The 26,287-nt window shown below is 41.9% G+C and overlaps 1 protein-coding gene across 3 annotated transcripts in view; it reads left to right on the forward strand.

Moving 5' to 3' along the window:
• Positions 1 to 26,287, forward strand: part of slc44a2 (solute carrier family 44 member 2) — a 76,471-nt gene that overhangs the window by 33,964 nt on the left and 16,220 nt on the right. For all 3 annotated transcript variants that reach the window (XM_052042122.1, XM_052042120.1, XM_052042121.1), the window contains exons 2-13: positions 461 to 509; positions 2,591 to 2,664; positions 11,876 to 11,960; positions 12,477 to 12,561; positions 13,328 to 13,444; positions 14,110 to 14,170; positions 14,367 to 14,490; positions 15,915 to 15,998; positions 16,213 to 16,325; positions 16,840 to 16,971; positions 18,657 to 18,756; positions 20,053 to 20,145. In XM_052042122.1, the coding sequence (XP_051898082.1) occupies positions 461 to 509; positions 2,591 to 2,664; positions 11,876 to 11,960; positions 12,477 to 12,561; positions 13,328 to 13,444; positions 14,110 to 14,170; positions 14,367 to 14,490; positions 15,915 to 15,998; positions 16,213 to 16,325; positions 16,840 to 16,971; positions 18,657 to 18,756; positions 20,053 to 20,145 (1,117 nt within the window). The remainder of the gene's footprint in view (positions 1 to 460; positions 510 to 2,590; positions 2,665 to 11,875; positions 11,961 to 12,476; positions 12,562 to 13,327; positions 13,445 to 14,109; positions 14,171 to 14,366; positions 14,491 to 15,914; positions 15,999 to 16,212; positions 16,326 to 16,839; positions 16,972 to 18,656; positions 18,757 to 20,052; positions 20,146 to 26,287) is intronic.

A 26,287-nucleotide genomic window follows, 5' to 3' on the forward strand; every position in this document is an offset into this window, starting at 1 on the left:
CAGTTTTCTCTCTCCACAACTGCTGTCTGATGTGCTATTTCAGATTTCCAAGAACTGCTGTATTATGTATCTCACAGATCTAGTACAGTTTGTTTCTTATTGTTGTTCTTCTCTCCCTTGTTCTCAGTCATCCCCATGCTTTCCCTCGACAGATTAGCTGCCATTATCACACCTTCACCAACCTCTCTGTCATCCATTTTCTCTTGGTCTCTACCTTATCCCAGATATTCCCTTTGTTGTCTCCAGCTCTCCCACTTGTCTGCAACTTAAAATATGCTTGTTTTCTTAGATTTGTTAGATATGAAGGAACATTGACCTGAACCATAACTTTATTTCTCACATGCAAATATTGCCTAACTTGCTGAGTACTTCTACCATTTCTTTTATACCAGATATCCAGCATCTGTGTTTTTTCCTTTTGATTAACATTTTTTTTCTGCTTTCGTTTTGTGTGTTATAGGTGAACCAAAGAAATTTGATCCATCATTCAAAGGGCCAATTAAAAACAGGTAGGAACAAATGTGGCCTTCAGCTTCTCTGCTGTCAGATTAAAGATTGTGTGGAATTTTAAGCTATAGATTTTGCATTTGCAAATTTGTGTCAGGAAAGAGTATTTTGAGCTGTTTAGTACGTAGATGTTGTCGTGGTGGAAACAAGATCTGTAACTATATAAATGGCGGAAACAAGTCTATGGTTTAACCTACTTCAAGAAAATGTAGTGATGTACCTTTAAACAATAGCCTTAGAAATTACACACATTTCCCTCCATAGATGCTGCCTGACCTGCTGAGTTCCTCAAGCATTTTTTGTGTGTTGCTCCAGATTTCCAGCACCTGCAGTTTTTCTTGTGTCAGCCGTAGAAATTAGGTCACTATAAATGATTGCTTGAGTACAGTCCAGAGGGATCAGTGTTGCTCCACTATTTGCTCAGTGTGTGAGATTTGATCGTGAATGGTGACGTGGTTTTGAGGCATTGCGCCCCAGCTGTCCTCTATTCTTTATTTGACATCCACACTCTAGCAACATTCACTGATGCTGACGAGCATAGGGAGCCACGGAGAATATCTCTGAAGGTACTGTGCATGCTGAGCTCAGTAGATTTCACAGAGATCAGTAATCAAACCTCCAACCTTCTGTTTTCTTGTGTTCCCTTTTTATCCAAGAGGAAAGTGCTAGGAAGCTTTGAGATCTAGCATGCAGCTGCAGCAAATAATTAAAAAGGCAAGTGGAGAGTGGAACTACAAGAGGAAGTCTTAGGGTTTCAGTAGGACCACACCTAAGATCTACACACAGTTTTGGTCCTTTTATTTAAGGAAGACCTGTGCTCGATTTGAAGGGTGTGAAATGAAGTTTCAGATTCCTAGGACAAAGAGGTAGCTTTACAAGGTGGGATTGAGCAGAATAACCCTATGCTCTTATTGAAATGCATCAAATTCTGCTGGGACTTTGAAGAGGCGATGTTGTGAGGATGGTTCCCTGTTTGGGGGAGCCTAGATCTTGGGGACATTGTCTCACAATAAGGGGTCGACTACTTGATTGAAATGAGGAGTGTTCTGAATATTTGGAATCTTCCTGCGGAGACCTGTGTTTGCCAAGTCATTAGGTACATACAAAGCTAGACTCACTTGAAGGGTTATAGCCATCTATCTGCCTCTGCTAACCGTATGATTGCCTTTGTTACAAAGGCCAAACGATCCATTTTGCTTAAATGGAAGGATCCAATACCCCCTACTACTTTTCAATGGTTCTCTCAAACTATATCATGTTTAAACTTGAAAAAAATTAGCAGCGGTACTGTTGATCCTCCGCTTAAATTTGAGGAAGTTTGGAGTCTATTTATTCAATATTCTTACATGATATAGATCCCCTTAAAATAACCTTTCAATTTAGAGGAACAGAGTTGACGACATAATATTGCTCTGTTTCTAATGAGAAATTTTAGTCCAGTTTTTTTTCCTGTTTTTTAAAAAATTTTTTTCTTTCACTTAGTTTGGTTTGATATATTTATAATTTTTCTTATTGTTTTGGGTTTTTTTTTCTTTTATATTTTATAATAAATCTTTATCTTTTATATTCATTCACTAACAGATCGTTGGATCTACAGATTTTTTTATACTTTATTATTCTTTATGATTATCCATGTCATGATTGTTCTCCTGATCTCTTTGTATTACGTGTATAAACATTGATATATTAATCTGTATTAATTTGAAAACTAATAAAAAGATTGAAAAAGAAAGAAAGAAGGGTTATGGGCAGTGAAGTATTGCCAAAGATTAGGTTAGACTTGAATGGTGGAGTAGGCTCAAAGAGCAGAACAGCTTACTTGTGCTCCAATTTCTTGCATTCTTGCATTTGTCTGGAGAACTATTCAATCTAGAAAGCAAGCAAAATAAATTGGTCCAACTCTGACTCCAGTGCAGTTTAAGATCAGCAAAAGGAAGCTGCCCTCCCATTAGTGAAGAGAGATGGAGACTGGCTCTGGGCTGTGTGAAAACACTGCCCTTCTCTTGAAATGTATCATCAGTGTGCATGCAGTGAGAATGTGACCTGGTTATTCACACCTCTTTTGTTGATCTCTGGCCTACAGGAGCTGCACTGATGTTATCTGCTGCTTGGTATTCATTGCAGCCATCATTGGGTACTTTATTGTGGGCATAGTAGGTAAGTATATATTAATGTATAGTGAAGGCGTGACTGAGTGGAAAGTCATGAGTCCCAAGTGGTGCTGTTGAACCGGCTCCTAAAAGTGTATGCACACTGTAATGTATTGACTTATTCCTTACCTTTCTATTCATGGGGAAACATTCAGAGGATACTCCCTGGGATGTGCTAATAGGATCTTTCCCCATCCTAACTCATCCTTTCCCTGCTCCCACCACCCCTATTCCCAGTGTTTGGCATTGGCAGCCCTCAGACATGCAGCTGGTTTAGCGGGAGGGGTATAGGTGCCACAACACAAGCACATGGATGTCACTTCAAATTTAATTTCTTTGCCCTTTCCTCTCAGGAACTAGCAGATCCCTTTTGAGATCAGCAAAAAGCAATCATTTAAAAAAAAGCTGTTTTCTGTTCAGCAACTATTGCCACCCCTCCACCTCCCATCCCCTGGTGGATTTATTCACTGAGTAATTGGAAGCTTGAACAGTTCAAGCATTTGGATCTGAGCTGGCTTATTGTAATAGTAGAAATCAGACAATAGCTTAGTAAATGTAAGAGAATAATGTACATTGTTAAGCTGCCCACTGGTGCCCCTGAGCATTAGACTACTCATCTATTCTCTAGGCTTGGGCAAGGAAGTGTGTGGGCTCCATGTTACTTTACATTCCTGGGCTATGGGCACCACTGGCAATTATTGCCCATCCCTAGTTGCTCTGGAACAGAAGGCAGTGAGGATTGGGAAAATTGGAGTATGATTATGCTTATTCAGCATTTTTTTGATTTGAAAACTCTGTAAAATGGGTTATGGTCTTATCACATCAGGCCAATGGGAGGAGAGAAAAGGGAAGGAAGTGGAATCTAATCAGTACAGTAATTTGCAATAGGAAATGACACAGAGAGTGACACATTAAAATAAATGTCCATCAGTTTAATTTCCTTTAGGGATGTGGTGGTGGATGTTCGTAAGAGTTTGAGTCACACAGAGCAGAAGTGGGCCCTTCAGTCCACCACATCCATGCTGCCCATTTTTACCTACCTACACTACGCGTTTGCCTGCATTACGCCCTTAGCCACCTTATGCCTTGGTTATTCAAGTGCCTCTCCAGATGCTGCTTAAGTGTTGTGATGGTATCTGCTTCCACCACCTCATCTGGCAGGGCGTTCCTGATATCCGTCAAACAGTCTGTGTGAAAAGCTGCTCCCCTCTAAACCTTCTCCCTCTCACCTTGTTTTAGGTAACCCTACCACAGGAAAAAGAATCCTACTGTCCACTTACCTGTGCCTGTCATAATTTTATATACCTCTCTCAAGTCATCCCTCAGGGAAAACACCCACTGACTCCAATCTCTTATAATTTAAGCAGTCCAATCCAGGCAACATTGTGGTGAGTCTCACAAGATCACAAGACAAGGGAGCAGAAGCAGGCTATTTGGCCCATCGAGTCTGCTCCAGGGAAAAGGGAAAAAAAGAAATGAGAAATGGGGAATGGGGGGGGGGGAACCTATTCTAATCCCAATTTCCGGCCTTATCCCCATATCCCTTGATACCCTGACTATTTAGATATCTAACTATCTCCTCCTTGAACGCCCCCACTGATCTGGCCTCCACTGCTGTACGTGCAAGGAATTCCACAAATTCACCACCCTCTGGCTAAAGAAATTTCTCCTCATCTGTGTTTTGAAACTACACCCTCTAATTCTAAGATTGTGCCCTCTGGTCCTGGACTCACCCACCAAGGGAAACAGCCTAGCCACATCTACTCTGTCCTTTCCTATCAACATTTTAAATGTCGCTATGAGGTCCCCTCTCATTCTTCTGTACTCCAGTGAGTACAGTCCAAGAGCCAACAAACGCTCATCATACGTAAGCCCTTTCATTCCTGGAATCATCCTCGTAAATCTCCTCTGAACCCCCTCCAACATCAGCACATCCTTCCTAAGATGTGGGGCCCGAAACTACGCACAGTATTCCAAATGAGGCCTCACTAGTGCCCCGTAGAGCCTCATCAACACTTCCTTACTTTTATACACTATACCTCTCGAAATGAATGCCAACATAGCATTTGCTTTCTTTACCACCGGTCCGACCTGGTGGTTAACCTTTAAGGGATCCTGCACGAGTACCCCCAAGTCCCTTTGTACTTCCGTACTTTGAATTTTCTCTCCTTCTAGATAATAATCTGCCCGCTTATTTCTGTTTCCAAAGTGTACAACTGCACATTTCTCAACATTGAATCTCATCTGCCATTTCCTTGCCCATTCTCCTAAACTGTCTAGGTCTCTCTGCAACCTTCCTATCTCCTCAATACTCCCTACTCCTCCACCTATCTTGATGTCATCCGCAAACTTAGCCACGAAACCATTTATTCCATCGTCCAAATCGTTAATGTACAAGGTAAAAAGGAGCGGCCCCAACACCGACCCCTGCGGCACACCACTAGTAACCAGTAGCCAACCAGAACTAGATCCTTTTATTTCCACTCTTTGCTTCCTGCCAACCAGCCAATGCTCCACCCATTCAGTTAACCTACCTGTAATTCCATGACCTCTCATCTTATTAATCAGTCTCTTGTGAGGCACCTTATCGAAGGCCTTTTGAAAGTCTAAATACACAACATCTACCGCCTCTCCCTTATCCACCCTACCTGTGATTTCTTCAAAAAACTCCAATAGGTTGGTCAGGCAGGATCTTCCCTTCACAAAACCATGTTGGCTAGGACCTATCTTGCCTTGCGCCTCTAGGTATTCCGTAACCCCATCCTTGAGGATAGATTCCAATAACTTTCCCACGACTGATGTCAGACTAATAGGTCTGTAATTTCTTTTATGCTGCCTCCCTCCTTTCTTATACAGTGGAACTACATTTGCGACCCTCCAGTCCTCCGGAACCATGTCGGAATCTATCGATTCCTGGAAAATTATCACCAATGCCTCCGCTATCTCTAAAGCCACCTCCTTCAGAACCCGGGGATGCACCTCATCTGGTCCCGGAGACTTATCAGTCTTTAGCCCATTTAGTTTTCCTAGCACCTTCTCCCTAGTAATCTTAACTGAACTCAGTTCCATTTCGTGAGACTCCTGACTAACCGGCACATTGCTGATGTTCTCCACAGTGAAGACCGATGCAAAATACTCATTCAATTCCTCTGCCATCTCTCTATCATCCATTATAATATCTCCTGCAACGTTATCAATTGGTCCTATATCAACCTGTGTCTCTCTTTTACTCCTTATGTATTTAAAAAAACTCTTAGTATCCTTTCGAATGTTATCCGCCAACTTCCTTTCATAATTCATCTTTTCTTTCCTAATGACCTTCTTAGTTTCTCTCTGCAGGTTTTTAAAAGCTTCTCAGTCTTCTGTTTTCCCACTAATTTTTGCGTCTTTGTACGCCACCCCTTTTGCTTTTATTTTAGCTTTCACCTCTCTCGTTATCCACATTTGTGCCTTTTTTCCATTCAAAACCTTTTTTCTTGGAATATATCTATCCTGCATTTTCCTTATTTCCTGTAGAAATTCCTTCCATTTCTCCTCCGCCGTCCCTCCAGCTAGCTTACTCTTCCAATCAATTTGGGCCAACTCTTCTCTCATACCATTGTAATTTCCTTTGTTCCACTGAAATATCGATACACCAGTTATCAGCTTCTCCTTCTCAAACTTGAAACTGAACTCAATCATATTGTGATCACTGGTTCCCAGTGGTTCCTTTACATTTAGTTCCCTAATCACCTCTGGTTCATTGCACAGCACCCAATCCAAAACAGCTGATCCCCTGGTGGGCTCATCAACAAGGTGTTCCAGAAAAATGTCCCTTAGACATTCCACAAACTCACTCTCCTGAGTTCTACCGCCTTGCTGAATTTCCCAGCCCACCTTCATGTTAAAATCCCCCATAATTATCTTCAGATTGTCACTCTGGCATGCTTTTTCTATCTCAAACTGTAACTTATCGTCCACTTCCTGACTGCTATTAGGGGGCCTATATATGACTGCTACTATTGTCCTTTTACGCTTGCTATTTCTTAGCTCCACCCATAAGGATTCCACCTCCTCTGACCCAATGTCCCTCCTTTCTATTGATTTTATATCGCTACTAACCATCATGGCCACACCTCCCCCTCTGCCTACCCACTTATCCTTCCTATACACTGTGTACCCCTGGATATTCAGTTCCCAAACACATCCATCATGAAGCCATGACTCGGTGATTGCCACAATGTCATATTTATTAACCTGTAGTTGTGCCACTAGGTCATCTACTTTATTCCTAATGCTACGTGCATCTAAATATAGTACGTTTAGTCCGGTGTCTGCTATTGATTTTGTTGTACTTCTATTGTTCAGCAGATTATCCTGACTTTTCACCTATCTATCCTTCTTACCATCTTCACTACATACTATCTTAGACATGTTCCTATATACCTCGTCCTCTATCCTAACATTCTGTATCCTAACATCCTGATTTGTTGTACTTCTATTATTCAGCAAATTATCCTGACTTCTCACCTGCCTGTCCTTCTTGCCATCCTCATTGGACTTGTTTCTATAAACTTCCTCCCTTACCTTAGCATCTTGTAACCTAACATCCTGGTTTCCATCCCCCTGCCAGGTCAGTTTAAACCCTCCCCTACAGCTAAATTAAACATTCCCGCCAGGATATTGGACCCTTTGGAGTTTAGGTGCAACCCATCCTTAGCGAATAGGTCAGGCCTCCCCCAAAAAAGGTCCCAATTATCCATAATTCTGAAGCCCTGCCCCCTGCACCAGTCACTCAGCCACACATTCATCTGCCAGAGCTTTCTATTCTTTCTATCATTGACACGTGGCACAGGTAGTAATCCTGAGATTACTACCCTTAAGGTCCTACTTCTCAACCTTCTCCCTAACGCCTTGTTTTCCTCCTTCAGGACCTCTTCTCTTTTTCTACCTATGTCATTGGTACCTACATCATTGGTACCTACATGTACCAAGACTTCTGGCTGCTCACCCTCACCCCTCAGAATATTCTGGACCCGGTCCGTGATATCCCATACCCTGGCACCAGGGAGGCAACACACCATCCGAGATTCATTGTCGGTATCGCAGAATCTGCTATCCGTACCCCTTACTATAGAATCCCCAATAACCACTGCATTTCGCTTCCTCCGCTGGACCACAGTACCAGGCATGGTGCCAAGGTCCCGATTGCTGAGGTCTTCCTCTATCAGGTCATCCTCTCCAACGGAATCTAAAATGAGATATCGGTTTTTGAGGGGGACCGCCACAGAGGTGCTGTCTACAAACTCTTTATAACTCCTGTCTATTTCCTGCTTGCTCTCCCTAACCAACCGAAGGTCATCGAGCTGCTGCTCCAGACTCTCAATCCGTTCCTTGAGGAGCCGCATCTCGGTGCACTTTGCGCAGACGTAGTTATAGGGGAGTCTGGTAGTCTCCCAGGGTCCCCACATCTGACACTCCAAACATAAGACCAACCCCAGATGCATACTGCTGAATACCACTGAGTTCAACAAATAAACTAATAACTCACCCCCTCTCTATAAGTCTCGCCTCTTACCCGCTCTCGTCGAAGCCCATTGAGCCAAAGCCGAACCCACTCTGCTCCCTCTCACTCCGCTGCCCGCTCCGACACTGCCCGCTGGATATGGTGGTCTGCTTTTTAAATTGCCCGCGCGCTTCCGAGTGACGTCACGCACCTGCGCAGTCAGTCGCCGCTATCCCAAACGCTGGAAAGAAAAAAAATCTCGCTCCTCGTTAATTTCTCCACGCTCCACTCTCTGGTCGCTGGAAAGAAAGTTGAAGGTAAACCTCTGACTTTTAAATCGCCCGCGCGCTTCCGAGTGACGTCACGCGCCTGCGCAGTCTGCTCTGTAGCCTCTCCAGTGCAATTGCACCCTTCCTATAATGTGACGACCCAGACTACACACGTTATTGCAAGTACAGCCTAACCAATATTAACATGTCAAGTAATGTGACATCCCAACTCTTATATTCTATGTCCTATCCAATGAACACAAGCATACCATACGCCTTCTTCACCACCTGTGTTGTCACTTTTGGGGATCTGTGGACTTGCACCCCTTGTTCTTTCTGTCAAATAATACCCCTCAGTTCCCCACTCTTACTTGACTTCCAAAACTGCATCACCTCCCACTTTTCAGGATTAAATTCTATCTGCCATTGCTCTGTCCAACTCTGCAGTCGATCTATGTCCTGATGTAGCCTATCTAGGACAGAACCAATTTTCTTGTCATCCACAAACTTACTGACTATACCTCCAACATTCACATCCAAGTTGCTAATGTATATCATAAATATCAAAGGTCCCAGCACCAATCCTTGCAGCACACCACAGGTCACAGACTTCCAATCAGAAAAGCATCCCACCACTACCACCTGTCTCCTTTCACCAAACTAGTTTTAGATCCAATTTGCCAGTTTGCTGAGGAGCCCATGTGCTCTAGCCTTCTGGAATCGCCTACCTTGTCAAAGACCTTACTAAAGTCTATGTAGACAACATTTACTGTCCTGCTCCCATCACTTTCCTTAGTAACTGCTTCAAAAAAAACTCAGTCAAATAAGTGAGACAGGATTTCTTATGCACAAAGCCACAGTGACTGTCCCTAATCAGTCCCTGCCTTTCCAAATCCAAATAAATTCTGTTGCCTAGAATTTTTTCCGGGAGTAGGCCAGTCAGCCCCTTGAGACTTCTTTGTCATTCAGTAAGACTATGGCTGATCCAATCTTGGTCTCAATATCACTTTGTTACTCCATCTCCATACCACTTGGCTCCTATGTAGTTGAAATTTCTGCCAATCTTCGCCTTGAAAATATTCAATGATTTTGACCATACTGCCCTCTGGGAAAGAGAATTCCAACAATTCAAGGCCCTCTGAGAGAAGAAATTCCTTCTCATCTGCCATAAATGGGCAACCCCTTATTCTGAAACTATGCCCTCTAGTTCTGGATACCCTAATAAAATCATCCTCTCAGCATCCACCTTGTCAACCCTTCTCAGAATCTTTTATGTTTCAATCTCTCATTCTTCTATACTTAAATGATTATAAGCCTGACTTCTTATTCTTTCTTCATTCATCAATCCAGTCATCCCAGGAACCAACCTAGTAAATGATTTCTGCAACCGAGTAAATATTTCCTGACCTGCCGGCAATTTCTTCCTGCTCTGCATTTTGCAGCTCCTACATTCCTTTGTCTATGTTCTTTTGTCTACGTTCTCTCTCTCTCTGACTACTCCTATTCACTCATTGACCAGAAAATATTGTTTCCAGTTCATCTACATGGTCACTCCGGTTTCATCGTGTCAGAACACCCCTCCTTCTCCACCCTCCCTGCAGCTTAACAAGCAGGGAAGATGATAAAAGTTTATTTCCTTTAAGGATTCCTTAAAACAGAGCTTTGTTTTGATTTGACTAAACCAGGCCTCATGTAGTATTTGCCTATTTTGTTTGCATTTCTGGTTCTATGAATTGCCTACCATCCTCCTCTTGAAGCTCTCTATTTGTTTTTTGTCTTATAGAGTGAATGAATTAGTGTTCCAAAACATTTGAGGTTGCATTAAGAGGTTTTCGTCTTTCCTTGAGATCTGGAATGAAGCCTAGTGTTAACGAACACTGACAAGATCTCCAGAGACTTAAAGCTAAACAGCCCCGGGACATTGTTCTTTTGTCAAAACAAAGTCTTTATTTAAAGCCTGTTTATTAACAACAAATGAAGTTTCCAGGAGCATAAACCATACATTGTTAATTAGAAGATTGTAGAGTGAGCAGATGATGTTATTTATTCAGAAACAAAATTGTATTGACTGCCAGTCATGTTATGCCATGTACACAGATTATAGGTTCTTCCTATCATGTATGATATGCAATGGCAAAAGGTGTTGGCCACCTTAGTACTGATCATGGGGAAGATACCTGTTATGGGCTGAATGCTCCAAAAATACTGCACCAGCTTCTTTGAATAACAGATGTGGATGTTGGTGGCAAGGCCAGCAATTACTGCCCACCCCGGTTGCCTTTGGGAAGGTGGCAATGAGCTGCCACCTTGAGCTGTGGCACTCTATGATGCTAAGGTGTAGCTTTAGTATACAAATAACTTTTCCTCTAAAGTACGTTTCCCCCCCCCCCCCCCCAAGAGAAAAGCTGGTCAGCAGTTAACAAATCGCTTTAGAAAGGGATTCAGGATAAATACACCACAGCAAAAAGGTTTTACAGACTACCTGTTCTGCCAATTTGAAGTTTGGACTTGGAGTTCCAAAACTGGACTCAAGTGACATTGACAGCTAATAGTACTGAATGCTAAGGGAATTGGGGACTAGGTGACCAGGTGAGAAAAAGGATCAGGCACAGGATCACCTATGATCTTACTAATGATGGGGAAGGTGAGAGGCCAGAGGGGAAAATGGAGAAGACGCACGATTAGCCTTGATCTTACTGATGATGGAACAAGTGCCACCTACTCTTTTCATATGACTGCTGAGAGTTGGGAGGTAATGAATTTTTAGGTCTTGACCTTCCACCTATTTTTTTACCGAGCTGGAATAGTCTTCCTACAGTGTATGCTGAGGGAACGCAATTTATAGAGCCCTTCAGTTTTATGCAGAAAGAACCCAGTATGCTGAAATGCAAGTCACAGCATGGACCTTCCTTGCTGACCCTTTTTTCTCATTACATTTGTCAGCTGCTATTGATGTATTCTATATTCTATTCACCCTTTGAGTACATTTCCTGCCATCTCCCCCTTTGTGCTTCAAATATTAATTTCAACTTGGCAGAACAGTTAAGTCTGTAAAACCTTTTTGTAGTGGTGCATTTATCCTGAATGCCTTTTTAATGTGATTTGTTAACTGCTGACCAGCTTTTCTTTTCAGAGGGAAGTATATATTAGAGGAAGAGCTATTTGCACTTTCTTAAAATAAAGATTTTCCTCTCATATCTATATTAGTGACAAATCCCTGCAGGGTATTTGCTAGTTTGTGCATGAAGTATAGGATTCATTTGAGGGTGAAGTTAATTTGGTTGTGACCCTTGGGGTTCTGTTTGGTTAGTGCTGGAGGAGGCTTTTCATAGGGTCCTCAGATAATGGCTGCTTACTGTGCTGATCTATAGGTAGTTGTCCTCCTTTTCTAAATAATAAAGGAACATTTTTTTGCTGTATATGATATATGATGATTATTGGTGAAAGCCTGTTTTTTTTATTAGCCTGGACATATGGAGACCCTCGGAAAGTGATCTATCCAACTGACAGCCGCGGGGAGTTCTGTGGTCAAATTGGAAGCTTAAATGAGTGAGTTCTCTTCTTTTCACTGGAATAACTCCACTCATTGGTGGAGCTCTGCTTGGTATGACACTTGGCAATTTAAAACGCGAAGATCCCAGATTCAATGTCTTTGCATCACAAGCTGTTCAAATTCTAGAATGATCCATTGGACCTGAGAAAAAGAAAAATATGTCAAGATGGTGCTCTAACCCTTGCTAATTTTATCAGAACAAGATCTGGTGTGGTAGGGAGATGTTTGCAATTCAAATTCCTTGTTGGCAATCACTAGTAGGGTTGTCAGAGAGAGGATGATCACTTGGAGAAGGTAGCTCAGCAATTGACATGTGGCTGGTACCCCACCATGGTGAAGAGGATGCAGAGTAATGTAAGGCAGCACATAGCTGAGAAGCAGGAGTCAAGTTGTTGCAAATCTAATGTTAGTTTTCAGAATGTACACCAATAATCCGCAGCAAATGCTGTTTAACGCAGTGACATTGCAATGTCTATTTAGTTCACTTCTCTCTTTATTCCTGTCTTTTTCAGACATAAACCATTTTTGTTTTACTTCAACATTCTCAAGTGTGCCAGCCCTCTGTCACTGCTGAAATTACAGTGCCCAACAACACAGGTAAGAAAATTGCTGCTTTCTGAATGGGAATAGCCAAGTATCACTGCCTTGCAATTAAAGGAATGAAATCTCTTCTGAAATTTTTGTGCAAAAAAATGACAGATGTTAGTCTGTTACATTGGGTGGACAGAGTAGAAAATAAAGTGCAGAATAAAGCAACATTACCCTGAATCAGAACTATACTACACCATCCTAGAAGGTAGTGGAAATTATAGGAGGAGCTTTTTTCTGTAGCTAACTTGGAATGTTTGATGGGAAGTGTAGAGGAAATTTTAATCTGTATCTAATCATTGTACTGAAGATGATTTCCAGTCTGAATATACAGAATCCATAATCAAAATAATCCAAAGTATGAATGCTCACACGTTTATCATTTCTGCTAAATAGAATGAGAGTTTCTGGATTTCAGTTTCCTGTTGTTACCAGATCTCATGTATTTGGATAAGTACAAGAAATGTTTTACATAGTGTATATTTGCATAGTGTTATATCATTTAAAAATTATATTGGTTATACAGAGACATAATTGTTAAAGATTAGCAAAGGTCAGTTTTGGTAATTTGAATATATTAGTTTTTTGCCTTCTCCCTGGGCCCAAAAAAATTCAGACTGAAGATCTGCTGTATTTGATAAGAGTTTCTGATGCTTGCACCAGGTTCATTCTAAAGTACACATGCATGTAACTATGTTAAAGCTATGAACATTTTTGCAAAATATCTGGATTATTACCTGTACTTGGCTGATCCAATTGCCTTTGTTTTTTGCAGATCTGTGTTAAAAAATGCCCAGAAAGTTTTGAAAGCTACCTCACTGCTCACCGTTCCCGAGAGAAGTGGAATAAGTACATCCAGTACTGTAAACCAGGCTTTAATGATTCCAGCAAAGTGAGTTGCACTATCCTAACTTGTCCTTTCTATGAGATTTTGTTCTTGGTATTAAACTGGTGCAGTAGAACCACCACCCCAACCCTACCTAAAGCTACTGACTCTTCCTGGATTATTGTTCTTGCTGCTACTGGAGGTGCTGAACTTTCCCTGAGGTACAGCTGCTTTGTACTGTCTCAGGTGGTTTCCCAAGGGCCGGTTTCTTTGGTGAGTCCAGACAGTCAGTGATGGCAGAAATAGAGTTATAGAGTGTGGCAATGCTGTGATTGTCTGGTGTCTACACACACTGGATAATGTTTGGATTACGATTTTGGCTGATTTCCTTTTGTCTACAGCTAATGGTTGTGTCTGTGATGGAACCCCAGACATGCAGCCATGTGGATCAGTGCTACTCAGGGCAAAAGATCATTCAGTCAGTCAGGAGGCTATAGAATAACCCTCTAGCTAGCAGCTATTTGAGATGGGGTAGGTGCACCTATGGTTACCTACACCCTGCCAAGGTCCATATTTATTCTGTGGAATCATGTATATTTTCCAGCCAGAAATGGGTTTAGTGAGCTTGGGGTTAAAAATTAACGGTGTGTCTCACAGAAGGAAAGTACAACATGCAGGATACATGCTTGTAAATCAACTATATTAAACTCTGGTCACTCTTTGCCTTTCAGTCACCTGCAGAAGTATTACGGGATCAGGACTGTCCTACCTTTCTAACTCCCAGCAAGCCTTGTAAGTATTTTGAGGTTTGATTCTGCAGCTCTAAGAGCTTACCCTGTCCTTTCTTTAAATTCCTTTTAACATGATCACAGAAGTCTAAAATGAGAGCACAGATTGGATTGAATGGATTCTTGGTGCTACTAGTGGAACTTCGATGAGCAGTATTTCTAATCTTCCAAGGCTTACTTTAACCTCTTGTTCTCTGCAGTTGTCCGGAGATGCTTCCCTGCCCTTGAAACCAATAAGGGTGTGATTATGATCAACAACCAGACCAATTTTAATCTCGCCGATGGAGGAATTGTGAATGCTACACAGCTGCTGGAAGGAGCTAAGTTCGTAAACTTTCTTCAAGTTCTGGTGTGAATTTTATGGTTCTGGGGGAATGTTAGTATCAGAGGTGAGACAACACAAGAAAGTAAGAGCCACCAGGCCTCTCAAACCTACTTTGCCATTCAATATGATCATGACTGATCTATGCTGGCCTCAACTCCTCTTCTGTGCTAGTTCCCCATAATCCTCAATCCTCGACCTTTCAAATATTTATCTATCTCCACCTTAAATATATCTGCTGATCTGGCCTTTACCACCCTCAGGAGGGCAGAGAATTTCAGAGATTCGCTACCCTCTGAAGGAAAAAAAATTTCTACTTACCTCAATTTTAAATGACTGGCCTCTTATTTTGTAACAATATACCCTTGTTTGTGACTCTCCCACTAGTGAGGACGGGCACCTTTCTACAGTGGTACATTTATCAGTGCCAGTATTGAGCTCTCCCACAACAGATAAACCATGGGTTAGGCACCATGTTTAATACTGTGGTTTCGGGTCAGGCATGTATTGCTTTAGCTCAGTCATGGCACTCTTTCTGCTGAGTCAGAAGATTGAAAGTTCAAACCCTGTTCTCAGATTTAAGCACATAATCTAGTCTGGCAATCTGTTGCGAGGATGGAGATGTGTTGAATTGCCGGAAGAGGTTTATTTGCTGTGTTGGCCACACTTCATCTCTCAAGCAACATACTTGTTTGAGCAGATAATTGCCCACAAGGTAATAAAGGTCAGTTTTGTTCTTCTACTATACCTATTAGGTACAGGGTAATGGAGTCTTTCCATTGCCCTATAGCTCTCCTCAGAGGACTGCTTCTAATGCCTGCACACATCAAACTGCACTATGACCTACCTTATTCACAATATCAGTTTATTTGGCATTGGGTGCCAGTTCCCAAAATAACTGGTTTGAAACTACCCCAAACACTTAAATGTGGCAGAGAAAAGGGGAAAATGTTCGTTGCTATAACTCAGGCTGGATCTGAACCAGCATCCACACATGAAAGCCAGTGTCCAACTTGTTGTGATACTTGATGTAGGGGAGGGGTGTGGATGCCATCCCTTGCATACAGACTTGATAAAGGATTACTCCATGATGCCGACATTAGTAACGTTTAAGGTGCTGGCCAATTTTGCCCATTAAGTCAAGTAGGATTGTGTTTATCCACTGATCCAATGGTCTTAGAGCTCCATGTTTTGTTTATGCAGTGCTAAGAGATCCCAACAGATTGACTTTCGGGATGCCACTTATAGCCTAGGGAGTTCCTGGGCTGGGCAAAAGCCCTCCTCACCTGGAGCATCATTTCCTTAGGATACTTTCCTGCTTCCCCCAGGACCTCAACCCCACATTGCCCAGTTCTGCCACTTTCCCATGGTCCATCTGTTTGTAATATCAGTTTAATGTTGGTATGAACTATCTTGTCTTTAAAAGGGGGGCAAATCGTGTTCTTGAAGCTAGAGAGGTGGCAATGAAGATATTTGAAGATTACACCAAGTCTTGGTACTGGATTTTGATGTAAGTAATTAAATAACACATGCCTGTTCCTATTCAGCCTCTCCGGCTCCCTCCCTCAGCCTCTCTCACTGACCTTTTAGTCACCTGTCCTATTATCTCCATATGTGGCTTTATGTTCTTTTGGATCCGATTGCATTCCTGTGATGCATCTGGGATGATGCGCTGTGTAAGTTTCAGCTGTTGTTGACTGATTTAGTGCTATTTTCTTCCACAGTGGTCTGGTCATCGCACTGGTAATTAGTCTAATCTTCGTTGTGTTGCTGCGCTACCTTGCCACAGTGATGGTGTGGCTATCTATTCTGCTGGTCATTGCGGCCCTTGGCTATGGTACGTCAACAGTTCGGACCCAAGGTCAAAAGTTACCACTCTTCTTCAAAGATTGCCAGGGAGCAAACTTTCCGGTGACTGCTCTTCTCTAAGGCAGACTTAGCAGGCACCTTCTTGGCTTAGATCAAAGGAGCGGGGCCCATTGTGAGCCAGGGTAGTGGGCTTGATGTGGGATCTGCGAAGGGTAGCTGCACCCAGTATGGACTGCAATACAGTACTGAGTCCAGAGACCAGGTTAGCCTGAGCTGAATTTGGCCCAGTAACCTGGGCTAAGAAAGTGAGATTTAGAAAGGATATACTGACTTATGACATTTTAAGATTATGGTGAGAATTGGCTGTGATATCTCCTTTCAGATAGCCCAGCTGCATGCACTATCTAAGCTTCTATTTGGAGTACAGTAGAAACTGACCATGAGCAAGAATTTGTGGGGAATTGGAGGCTGGTAACAGGAAAGGAAACCCATTTCTGAAATGTTTAGATCTGGTGCATCAATTAATGAATTTCCTCTTGTAGGAATTTATCACTGTTACACGGAATATGCAAGTTTGAAAGGCGTTCAAGGTTCTGATGTCACCATCAAAGACCTGGGTTTGCAGACCGACCTACGTGTGTACCTACACCTGCGGCAGACCTGGCTTGCATTCAGTGAGTAATAGTGCATTGCACCACATTGCAGTATGTTGCTGGTTTCATCTATATCTGACTGAGATTCACCCTCTTAATATCCCCACCCCATAGGGAGGTTTGAGAGTCTGGAGATCTCATCAGCTTGAAATTAATGCAGTGCTCTTCGGCCAATCTTCATCAACACTATATCAGTTCTCAGGAATTGTGTCATGAATATAACTTCAGACTATTTCTGTGCTAAGTTATGATATTTTCAGGGAGGTTTGACATGCTTTTGGCTTTAAGCAATTGCAGTTGATCACTATTTAAAGAAACTGCTATGATAAGTAAAGTCTTATTTTTTGAGGTCAATGCCTTCTCACCTCGGCAGTGTAATTTTTGTGGAACTGTGCCTTGAGGCAGTGGGTGGTCCTTGAGAATAGAGGATGATTTGCTTTCACACCAGTTCTGTGGGTTCCGAGTTGGCTTATGAGGATGATATCAGACTCGCAGACTCACATGGATGGTGCTGGCAGGAGCAAAAGAGTGGGTAGTTTAGATTGTAGTGTCCTCCTCCTGCTATTCACACAGGGCTTCTGTGTGTTCCCTGATGAATAGACTCAAGGTTCACAGATCTATCTCAAATGCTCCTTCTCTACTTTAAATAGCCATGGCCGAATTATTCCCACTTTTCCAAAAGGACTTGGATAAGATTTTTTTTTTTGTCCACCTGTAACCTATTACTGTGATGGGACTTGGAACAGAGTGCCTATTTCACATGTCAAGTGTTGGACAAGCAAATGATGTGGCCATCCACTAAGGCCATTGGTGCTCGTAGAGTCATAGAGCACAGAAACGGGTCTTTCAGCTCACTGTGTCCATGCTGACCATCAAGTACTCATTCACTCTAATCCCATTTGGATGGCGATGTTGGTTTGCTGCTTCTGCCTATGGATTAACAGGATTTTGTAGGAGCTGCAGCAGCCACTATGCATGGTCTTTCTCACAAAAGCTTTGCAAATGTGGCACATAATCAGTAAACTAGTTGTAAACTAGTTCCTGATTTAGTAGTGGTGATGTTTATAATTTCAGTTTCTTTTCTATATCTCACGTTTTTTGTGCCAGTTTTAATAATATTTTAATTTTAAATCTTGGAAATAATGTTGTAAAATACTGTAAATTTTTTTTTATCTTTAGTGTTGATCTATTAAATTTATCTTAATTAGTGTTTCACTTCTCATAACTCGAATGTTGAGAAACATCTAAGGGGCTCAAATGTAAAGCGTATCTTGGTTTGTCCTTTGGATTGTGGATTGCTCATGTTTGGTATTGTCTTAAGTTAAAAAAAAATTCAGTTAACTATAATCTCATAACTTTTTCAAGTTCTGTTTTAATCCAGGTTAGTTCAGATTCACCAAAATTCAATTTTCATTAACAAATATTTAGTGTAGCTGAATTGCAGAGCCAGCTGCTTTGTTCTTGCCTTTTTGCAGCCTCCATTGATAGGCAGACTGTTCATCCTGCTCCTCCCTCAGACAGGAATATTGTTTGAAAATGAGAATTGCAATCAGTCTTGTTAAACAGAGGAGGCTTGTGTGAATCAGAATGTATTTCCTGGATGAGAAGTAAATAAAACCAGATCTTGAGGCATCCTTAGTGTTTGTACTTCTGAATTATATCTTTCAGTTCTCTCAACTAAGTATTTACTGCTGTTTTTGTTGCAGTGATCATTCTGATCATAGTTGAAATTATCATCATTCTCATATTAATATTCTTACGGAAAAGAATTGCCATTGCAATCGCCCTGATCAAGGAAGCAAGCAGGTAAGATTGTAATTCCGGAGAAGGTGGGTAAGGATTAAAGGAGACCATTGGAGGTGGAGAGTGGGGTTTGGATGGATGAAGAAGTCCCAGAGTGGTTAAAGTAATTGGGGTTTAGTGAGTAGTTTGAAGAGGGAGGTGGCTGTGCTAAAAGCTTTGCCACATTATTTTGTAAATGTCGATCACGCATACTTCACTGGCGATGGAGTGGAGCAGAGTGTTTAAAGCAGGATGTGGGAGCTAACCCAGTAGAGGTGAAGTAGAGGGGTGGTTAGAGTTGGGGCCTTGAACTCTTTGTCCCATGATACTTGGTCTAATCCTCTATTACTCCCAACATCCCACCTCTTCCCAAGAGATCTTTCCATGCAAATGCATCAAAAGCAACATCTGCCTTTCTACCCTATCCATTCTCTCTTCCCACTGTAACAAAGCACTGGAGGAACTCAACAGGTCAGGCAGCAACTAGGGAGGGAAATGGACAGTCAATGTTTCCCTCCATAGATGCTGCCTGACCTGCTGAGTTCCTCTAGTGTTTTGTGTGTTGCTCCAGATTCTAGCATCTGCAATCCCTTGTGTCTCTCTTCCCACTGCCCTGTCTCCAACTCAACTTGCAGTGAAGCCGTGATTTATTTGCATTTCTTTCAGTCTATATTGTGTATTCACTGCTCACATTGTGGTTTCATCAACATTGAAGAGGCCAATTTGGAGAGTTTGTGATGCTTTGCAGAAACACATCCATCCAATCCAGAAGCATGACCCCAGGCTTTTGATTGCTTGTCAGTTTAATTCCTTGCCTCAGTCCCACTGTCTTTTCCCCATTAGGCACCTACCAGACTTAATATTCAGTTCAACAATTTCAGATATGATCTTGCTATTCCCAGTTACACCTCTCAATACATCTTTGGTTATTATACTGGTTCCACTAATATAAGATTTTGCTTTGCTCCTTCACTCCTTTTAACATTGAACCTTGCCTGCTTTGTGCATTTCCATAGACTTTCCCTTTTGTTCTTTACTCCACTCCCTTTCCCTGTTTCTTTAATCTTACTTACTCTAACCTTTTTCTGGTTCTGATGAAAAGTTATTGACTTGAAACATTTCCATTTTCTTTCTCCTTGGTTGCTGCCTTACCTGCTGGATGTTTGTAGGATCTAGGGCTGCTTGCATTACTTTTTCGTGAATGCTATCTGTGCCAGGTCACAGCCTTTGGCTCAGATGCAGTAAGTGTTGCTTTTGGGGAAGAGTGTTGGGTTAAAAACACTTACATGCTTCAATGTTCTCTTCATTCTCTTTCCACAGAGCCATTGGATACATGATGTCCTCTCTTCTCTTTCCACTCGTCACCTTCGTCCTGCTGTTACTGTGCATAACTTACTGGGCCATAACGGCTGTGTATCCTCTGACGTAAACGAGTTGGCTATCGCCATCAGATTTATTCTTACTATATATGACCGTTCTCTGCAAACTGTAACCTTTAATGTAATTAGTAAGCCTACAACATACCAAAAAATAGAGGTCCATGAAGCAGCCTTTCTCAATGATCCAGTACACAGATTGGTTGCACAATGTGAGGAAGGGGAAGTGAGTTGGGTCTGGATGCTCTGATGGATATGGTTCCTCCCATGTCTGGTTAGTTCTCTTGGTGGATTTAGTTGGTGGCTCTGACATAATCTTTTGACCCAGTAATATTTTGGCACACTCGAAAAGACTCCATGTATCATAAGGCAGCATCTTGCATTTAAGATCTGCTCCAGAGATTTCAGCACAAAACTCAGGAAGTATAATGTTGTTGGAGGGGCAACTCTGAAAGAGCCGTGCACTTTTGACAGAGCAGTACTAAGGAAGTGCTGCAGCATCGGAGAGGCCAAACTGAGTGACTTCACTGTTGCAGGGCAGCATTGGGGGAGAGCTGCACTGTTATAAGGACAATACTGGAGCATTACTGCACTACCAAAACAGCAGTTCTGTGGAAGTGGTTCTTGTTGCAGTTGATAATGGGGAGCACTAAAATATCTATTCTGTTTTATTCACATTTAAATGTGGTTGTATGTCTCCCTAACGCTACTGTTTAAAAATATCTCAAAATTTGACTGCCATTTCTTAAGAAAAAGCTTTACTAGGCTTTTTTTGTAATGTCATGCTGTTCCAGAAACATCAGGTATTACTGAAAAACTCTAATTGAATTCTTCACAACTGCCAACATACACACGACTTCAATGTTCTCTCAGCTACCAGAGACTGCTGCTTCCTTCACATGATTTCACCATTCACGAGGACATGAAGTGTGCTCCTGGGTTTACTGATAGGAACCTCTGCAGGTTTGTTGATCACATCACCCATTGGAGGGACATACTGTGTGCAAGAGAGCATGCAGGTGCTCTTGGGCTACGTCTTTGGTGACACAGGCAGGAGGCTGTCAGGGAATGACGTTTCCCACTCTGCTGGCCAGCACTGCAAAAAGATATATAATGACCTCACAAGGTTGGTCAAGGTGAGTTCTCACAATATAAGTTTGCTTCATTATATCCACAGTTTTTGTTTTCACCTCGATTCAAACTCTGCTAATGCCTTTCCATACAATTCACACTGTATGTGCATGTACATGCACACACACAAGCTGCTTCTCTCCCTTGCCATATTCATACTACTCTCTCTCATTCCCTGTTGCTCCGTCCCCTCTCTCCCATTCTGTGCTGCTCTACCTCTCTCCTTAGTGAGACAGGAAGCCAGGGAAAGGTGGAGGACTGGCTCTGTTAATTAGTACAATAGAAAGAGATGACCTGTGTTCAGGAAACAATGATGTAGAAGTGGTTTGGGTGGAGATGAGAAATAATAAAGTAAAAATAATCACTTGTACAACTGCTGTACTGGCCCCTCTATCACTTCCTAAATGGTAGGATGGAGTATAAAGGAAGAAATAATGGGAGCTTGTCAGAAAGGTATGGTGATAAGCACAGGGGATTTTAATCTACATATAGATGGGAAAGATCAGGTGGTCAAATATACTGCAGATGAATTCATATTGTTTTCAGGTAATTTTTTTAAATAGTATGTTGTGGAGCTGGCCTTACTAGATCTTATGTCGTGCAATAAAATGAGATTAATTAATGACCTCCTAATGAGGGTGCCCTGAGGGAGCAGCAATCATAATATGATTGATCAGTTTTTAAATAAGACAATTATGAGGCCATGAAAGCTAAGGTGAACTGACAAATTAAGGGACTGGTCAGTTGAGAAGCAGTGACAGACATGTAAGGGAATCTTTCAGAACACACAATGAGCAAGAAAAATTCCAAGGAGAGGGCACACTAACCATGGTTAACTGAAAGATGGTATCATCTTAAAGAAAAAAACATCTGCACAACACAGGTGGCAGGACAGAAGATTAGACAATATATAAAAAAGCACAAAGATGACTAGAAGGTTAATAGCAATGGAAAATAAGAAAGGGAAGATCAGCAGAATACATAAGATTAGCTGAAAGCCTAATAACACATAGGAGGAGTTTGTATACTGTATGTACTTGAATACCATTCCCAGTCAATTATCATAAGCAGCAATAAATAAGGATGCTTGTGATGCACAGTGCAAGATGTGAACACTCCTAGTATAGCAACAGATATGTGGGCAAAGCTTGTGATCAGACACATGCTCATAATCTTGCGCAATCATTGGTGATTTCAGCCTTCGTCGAAAATGCTTAGTCCTTGCAGACGTGTCCTGTCATATCAGTCTATCCTGTGTCATTACATTCAGTGTGAGCTCAGCATTCCAACATAATTAATAAATAGCTAACAAATAATGCAGACTACAATACCCTGCAAGTAAAAGGAATGCTGGAAATATTTAGCAGGTCAGAGAGAAACAGCTAACATTGCAGGTCGATGACCTTTCATTAGAACTGAGAAAAGATGGAAATAAAACTGGTTTTAAGTTGCAGAGAAAGAGTAAGGTGGAGGGAAATAAAAGGGATGTCTGAGAGGGTGGAGACCAAGAGAGATTGAGTGACACAAGTGGTGGTGGTGCCAGCTGAAGAGAAGCTGCTGAAGGCTAGTTAGTCACAGATGGTCAGTCCAGAGAAGGTGTAAATAGGAAGAGATTAATAAAACAATGCTTGAATTGAGGTGCAAACACAAGGAGCAAAACGTTGCTGATGCTCGAAATCTGAAATCGAAACAGAATGCTGGAGATAGTCAGCAGGTCAGATAGCGTCTCTGGAGAGAGGAAAAACAATAACATTTTAGCTGATAAACTTTCATTCGGACTGGTCAGTTCTGATACAAAGAAGAAAGGCTGGTTAGCTGGAAGTGTTAAGTCCTGAGGGTTATAATGTGCCAAGTTCAGTGTAAATGTTCTCATTGCATTTATGAGGTACCCTTCATGATGGGATATAATATTTGAGGTTCAGCATCATTGCAGGACCACTTAACATTTTATTTAGGCATTCTTCAAAGAGGCAGGAAAGGGAGCTGTGAGCAACAGCTTGCTGTCCCAGAGAAGCTGCTGGAGTTGACTGAAGAGCAGGAGATGGTGGCACTGGTTGCAGCAGTTGAAGAGCATCCCATTGCACCAGTGCAGTTATCCCTGCACAGCATCAGCACAGATACTGAAGAGGGGGGAGATCAGGCTTGCATTGCATGTTTCACTAGGAAGCACAGCAGGTGCAAGTGGGCTGTAGTCAGGCAGAAGAGGAAAGAAAGCAACTATCTGGGCTGCATGGGGGTAAGCAACATCAGTAGTGCTGACACGGGGGCAGGGGAGGTTGGTGGGGGGAGGGTGGAATCTGATGAACCCCATGGTATGGAAGGATTTTAGGAGGAGACTTTTGGGTAAGCATTGTAAAAGGCCTGGAGTGATGTTCAGCCTGTGAGACTGATTTCATGAGTAGGGAGGATTCCATATCCCCATTCACCTGGGATCCTCTGTTCCATCTTGGAGGTGATATGCTCTTTTCTGGTGGGCCATGGCAGTGCTGAGGAAATATGATGGGGGATATTTTGCCTCCACTTGGGCACAGTCTCAATCCTCCAGAGCTCTGCTAACCCTGAACTAGCAGCAGGAACAGCAGCTAGCTGGGCATTTGTCCACCCATGAGGTCTAAAATCTCTTTACTTAGTCTGGAAGGTTCTGGAGTGCTACAAGGAGAGCCCTGTGATCTGGGCAACAGCAGATGCACAGATCAATAATGGCATGGTGCCACAAGAATGCAGTTGGCAGTGTGGAAACTCATAATTCTCACTGGGATGTCAAAATCTCCTCTGCAGTCAATGGATCTTAGCCCTGTCCCCATCCTGTGCTTTCACCGCCAAAAGTACTGTGAAGTCCAGCATCAATCCAAGGGCACAAACTCATAGTGATTAATCTGAGGGAACTTCCAGCAGCCTGGTTGCAGCCGTGGGACATAGCAGTGAGCTTTGCAAATCCACATAGCAAAGTACAAAAACTGAGGCAGTTTGTAGCAAATAGGTTTTAATTCATTGTTTAAGGAAGTTTTTTTTTTGCACCAAATATTTTGTACCATTAAAGTTATTGTTCCATTTTTACAGCTCTTGCTGAATGAAGCCATTTAACTCACTAGATTCTGTTCATATTTTTCTTTCATCTTTCAGTCCCTCATCTTGCTTAATTTAGATAAATCAGTTGGAAGACTTGGGCTGTTGTTAGTTCAAAGCACAAGATGAATGCCTATGTAAGTGGATGCACAGCATGTCATATGCTGCCAGGATATAGTCCCTCTCTAAGTGTGTTGTGTGTCTGTTTCTTGAATAACCTTCATGCAGTCATTGAAGGGACCAAATGGTGAACCTAGCTATGTGAGAGCCATCTAGGATGCCACATCAGAATTAGGTTTATTATCACTGACATATGTCATGAAATTTGTTGGGTTTTTTTTGGCAGCAGTATAGTGCAAGACATAAAAATTACTATGTTACAAAAATAAATTAATAGTGCAAAAGAGGAATAACAAGGTTGTGTTCATGGACCGTTCAGAAATCTGATGGCGGAGGGAAAGAAGCTGTTCCTCATCATGAGACTCAAGTCATGAGACCCAGGCTGCCTTATGGATTCTGGTCTCACAGCAATCAGTAATGCCAGCCAGTTATTGTTGGGCTTCCTTACAGCATTGTGCTTTTGTGTTAACAATAAGAGTGCAGATGGTTAAAAATCTTATAATGGTCTCTTAGTATGGAAACAGTTTCCCCAGGAATTGTATGGTAGTGCAGAGTAATGCCATAATGGTCCAACCCCATGGACAGAGCCAGCAGTCAGTGAGTTCAGATGCTTTTGAGTATATAAGGATGTCACAGATTAATGATTATACAAATATGTGCCAAGTCATGTCCAATGCCTTTTAGTTTTGAGAACTGTCATTGAAAAGCCTACAGATGCTGAAAATCTGAAATAAAAACAGAAAATGCTGAAATGGTTAAAATTTCAGGTTGGAGACCCTGAGTGTTTCTAGCATTCTCCACCCTTTATTAAAAGGTCATTGTATGAAGATCACGAAAAGATATAGGGTATATCCATTTAAAGCACATTTTGATCCTTTCAAAGAGGTTTTGTGGGAAGACTTAAAAAGTTAGGTCTGTAATTCTATAGATAAATGTGCCAAATAGGTTGCAGTGTTAAAGATTTGGCTGCAATTTGAAAAGAAACCATGAGTTTACAGAGTGTTCATCTTGGTTAAGTGACATGATGACCATTTGCAACTGCTGCCTAAGTAGTCCGTTGAAACAGGAGGAAGTTATCAAGTGCCCTTATGATCTTGTTGAGTAGCTCAGCTCTATCTGCTAGTGTATGTAACTATTAGTGTTAAGTGGGCCATTGGTATGAACATGTGTAAGGTTTGCAAATGGCAAACCTCTGAGATTAATTCACAATGCATCAGATGTTAGACTTGAAATGTGAAAGCAGTGTGGCATAATGATGAATTACTTTCATATTTTGCATGGCTGGAGGACAATGATGAGTGGATATATCCAATTAAGTCTTTCATTTCTGGAAAAAAAAATCTTGTTGTGATCTGGCTTAGGACTGAGGACTGAAGTGGTGGCTTCAGTCTGCTGTTTACAGGCAAAGTGCGTTCATTCTGGCTTCCTGAGCATTATTTATAGTTAGCTTACAGCTGCAGTGTAAGGTTGAAGGAATTGAGTATATCACACTTCATAAGACTTTGTAGTGGCCTGAAGAATCTTTACATGTCTGTGTGATTGGACACAGGGCAGTGGGGAATGTTAATGGGGTTTATGAGAACCATTTGAGGATCAAACACTGCTTCATAGTATGTCTAGCAAGGATTTCCCTTTGACAAACCCAATGAGGGATTCCTGTTCTTGAGGGTCTGGATGGTTCCTTGCTTTTGACATCTTCCTCTTACTCCAGTGTTTCCTCGTCAGCCTGGTGTAGAAAACTGCAGGTTGGTTAGCTAAATGTCTATCATAAAGAAAATGTTAGAAGATGTTATTAAAGATTTTGTAGCCGGGTATTTAAAAAAATTCAAGATAGTCAGGCAATGTCAACAGTTATTGCAGTT

This window comes from Pristis pectinata, chromosome 31 (assembly GCF_009764475.1).
Source record: "Pristis pectinata isolate sPriPec2 chromosome 31, sPriPec2.1.pri, whole genome shotgun sequence".
NCBI lineage: Eukaryota > Metazoa > Chordata > Chondrichthyes > Rhinopristiformes > Pristidae > Pristis > Pristis pectinata.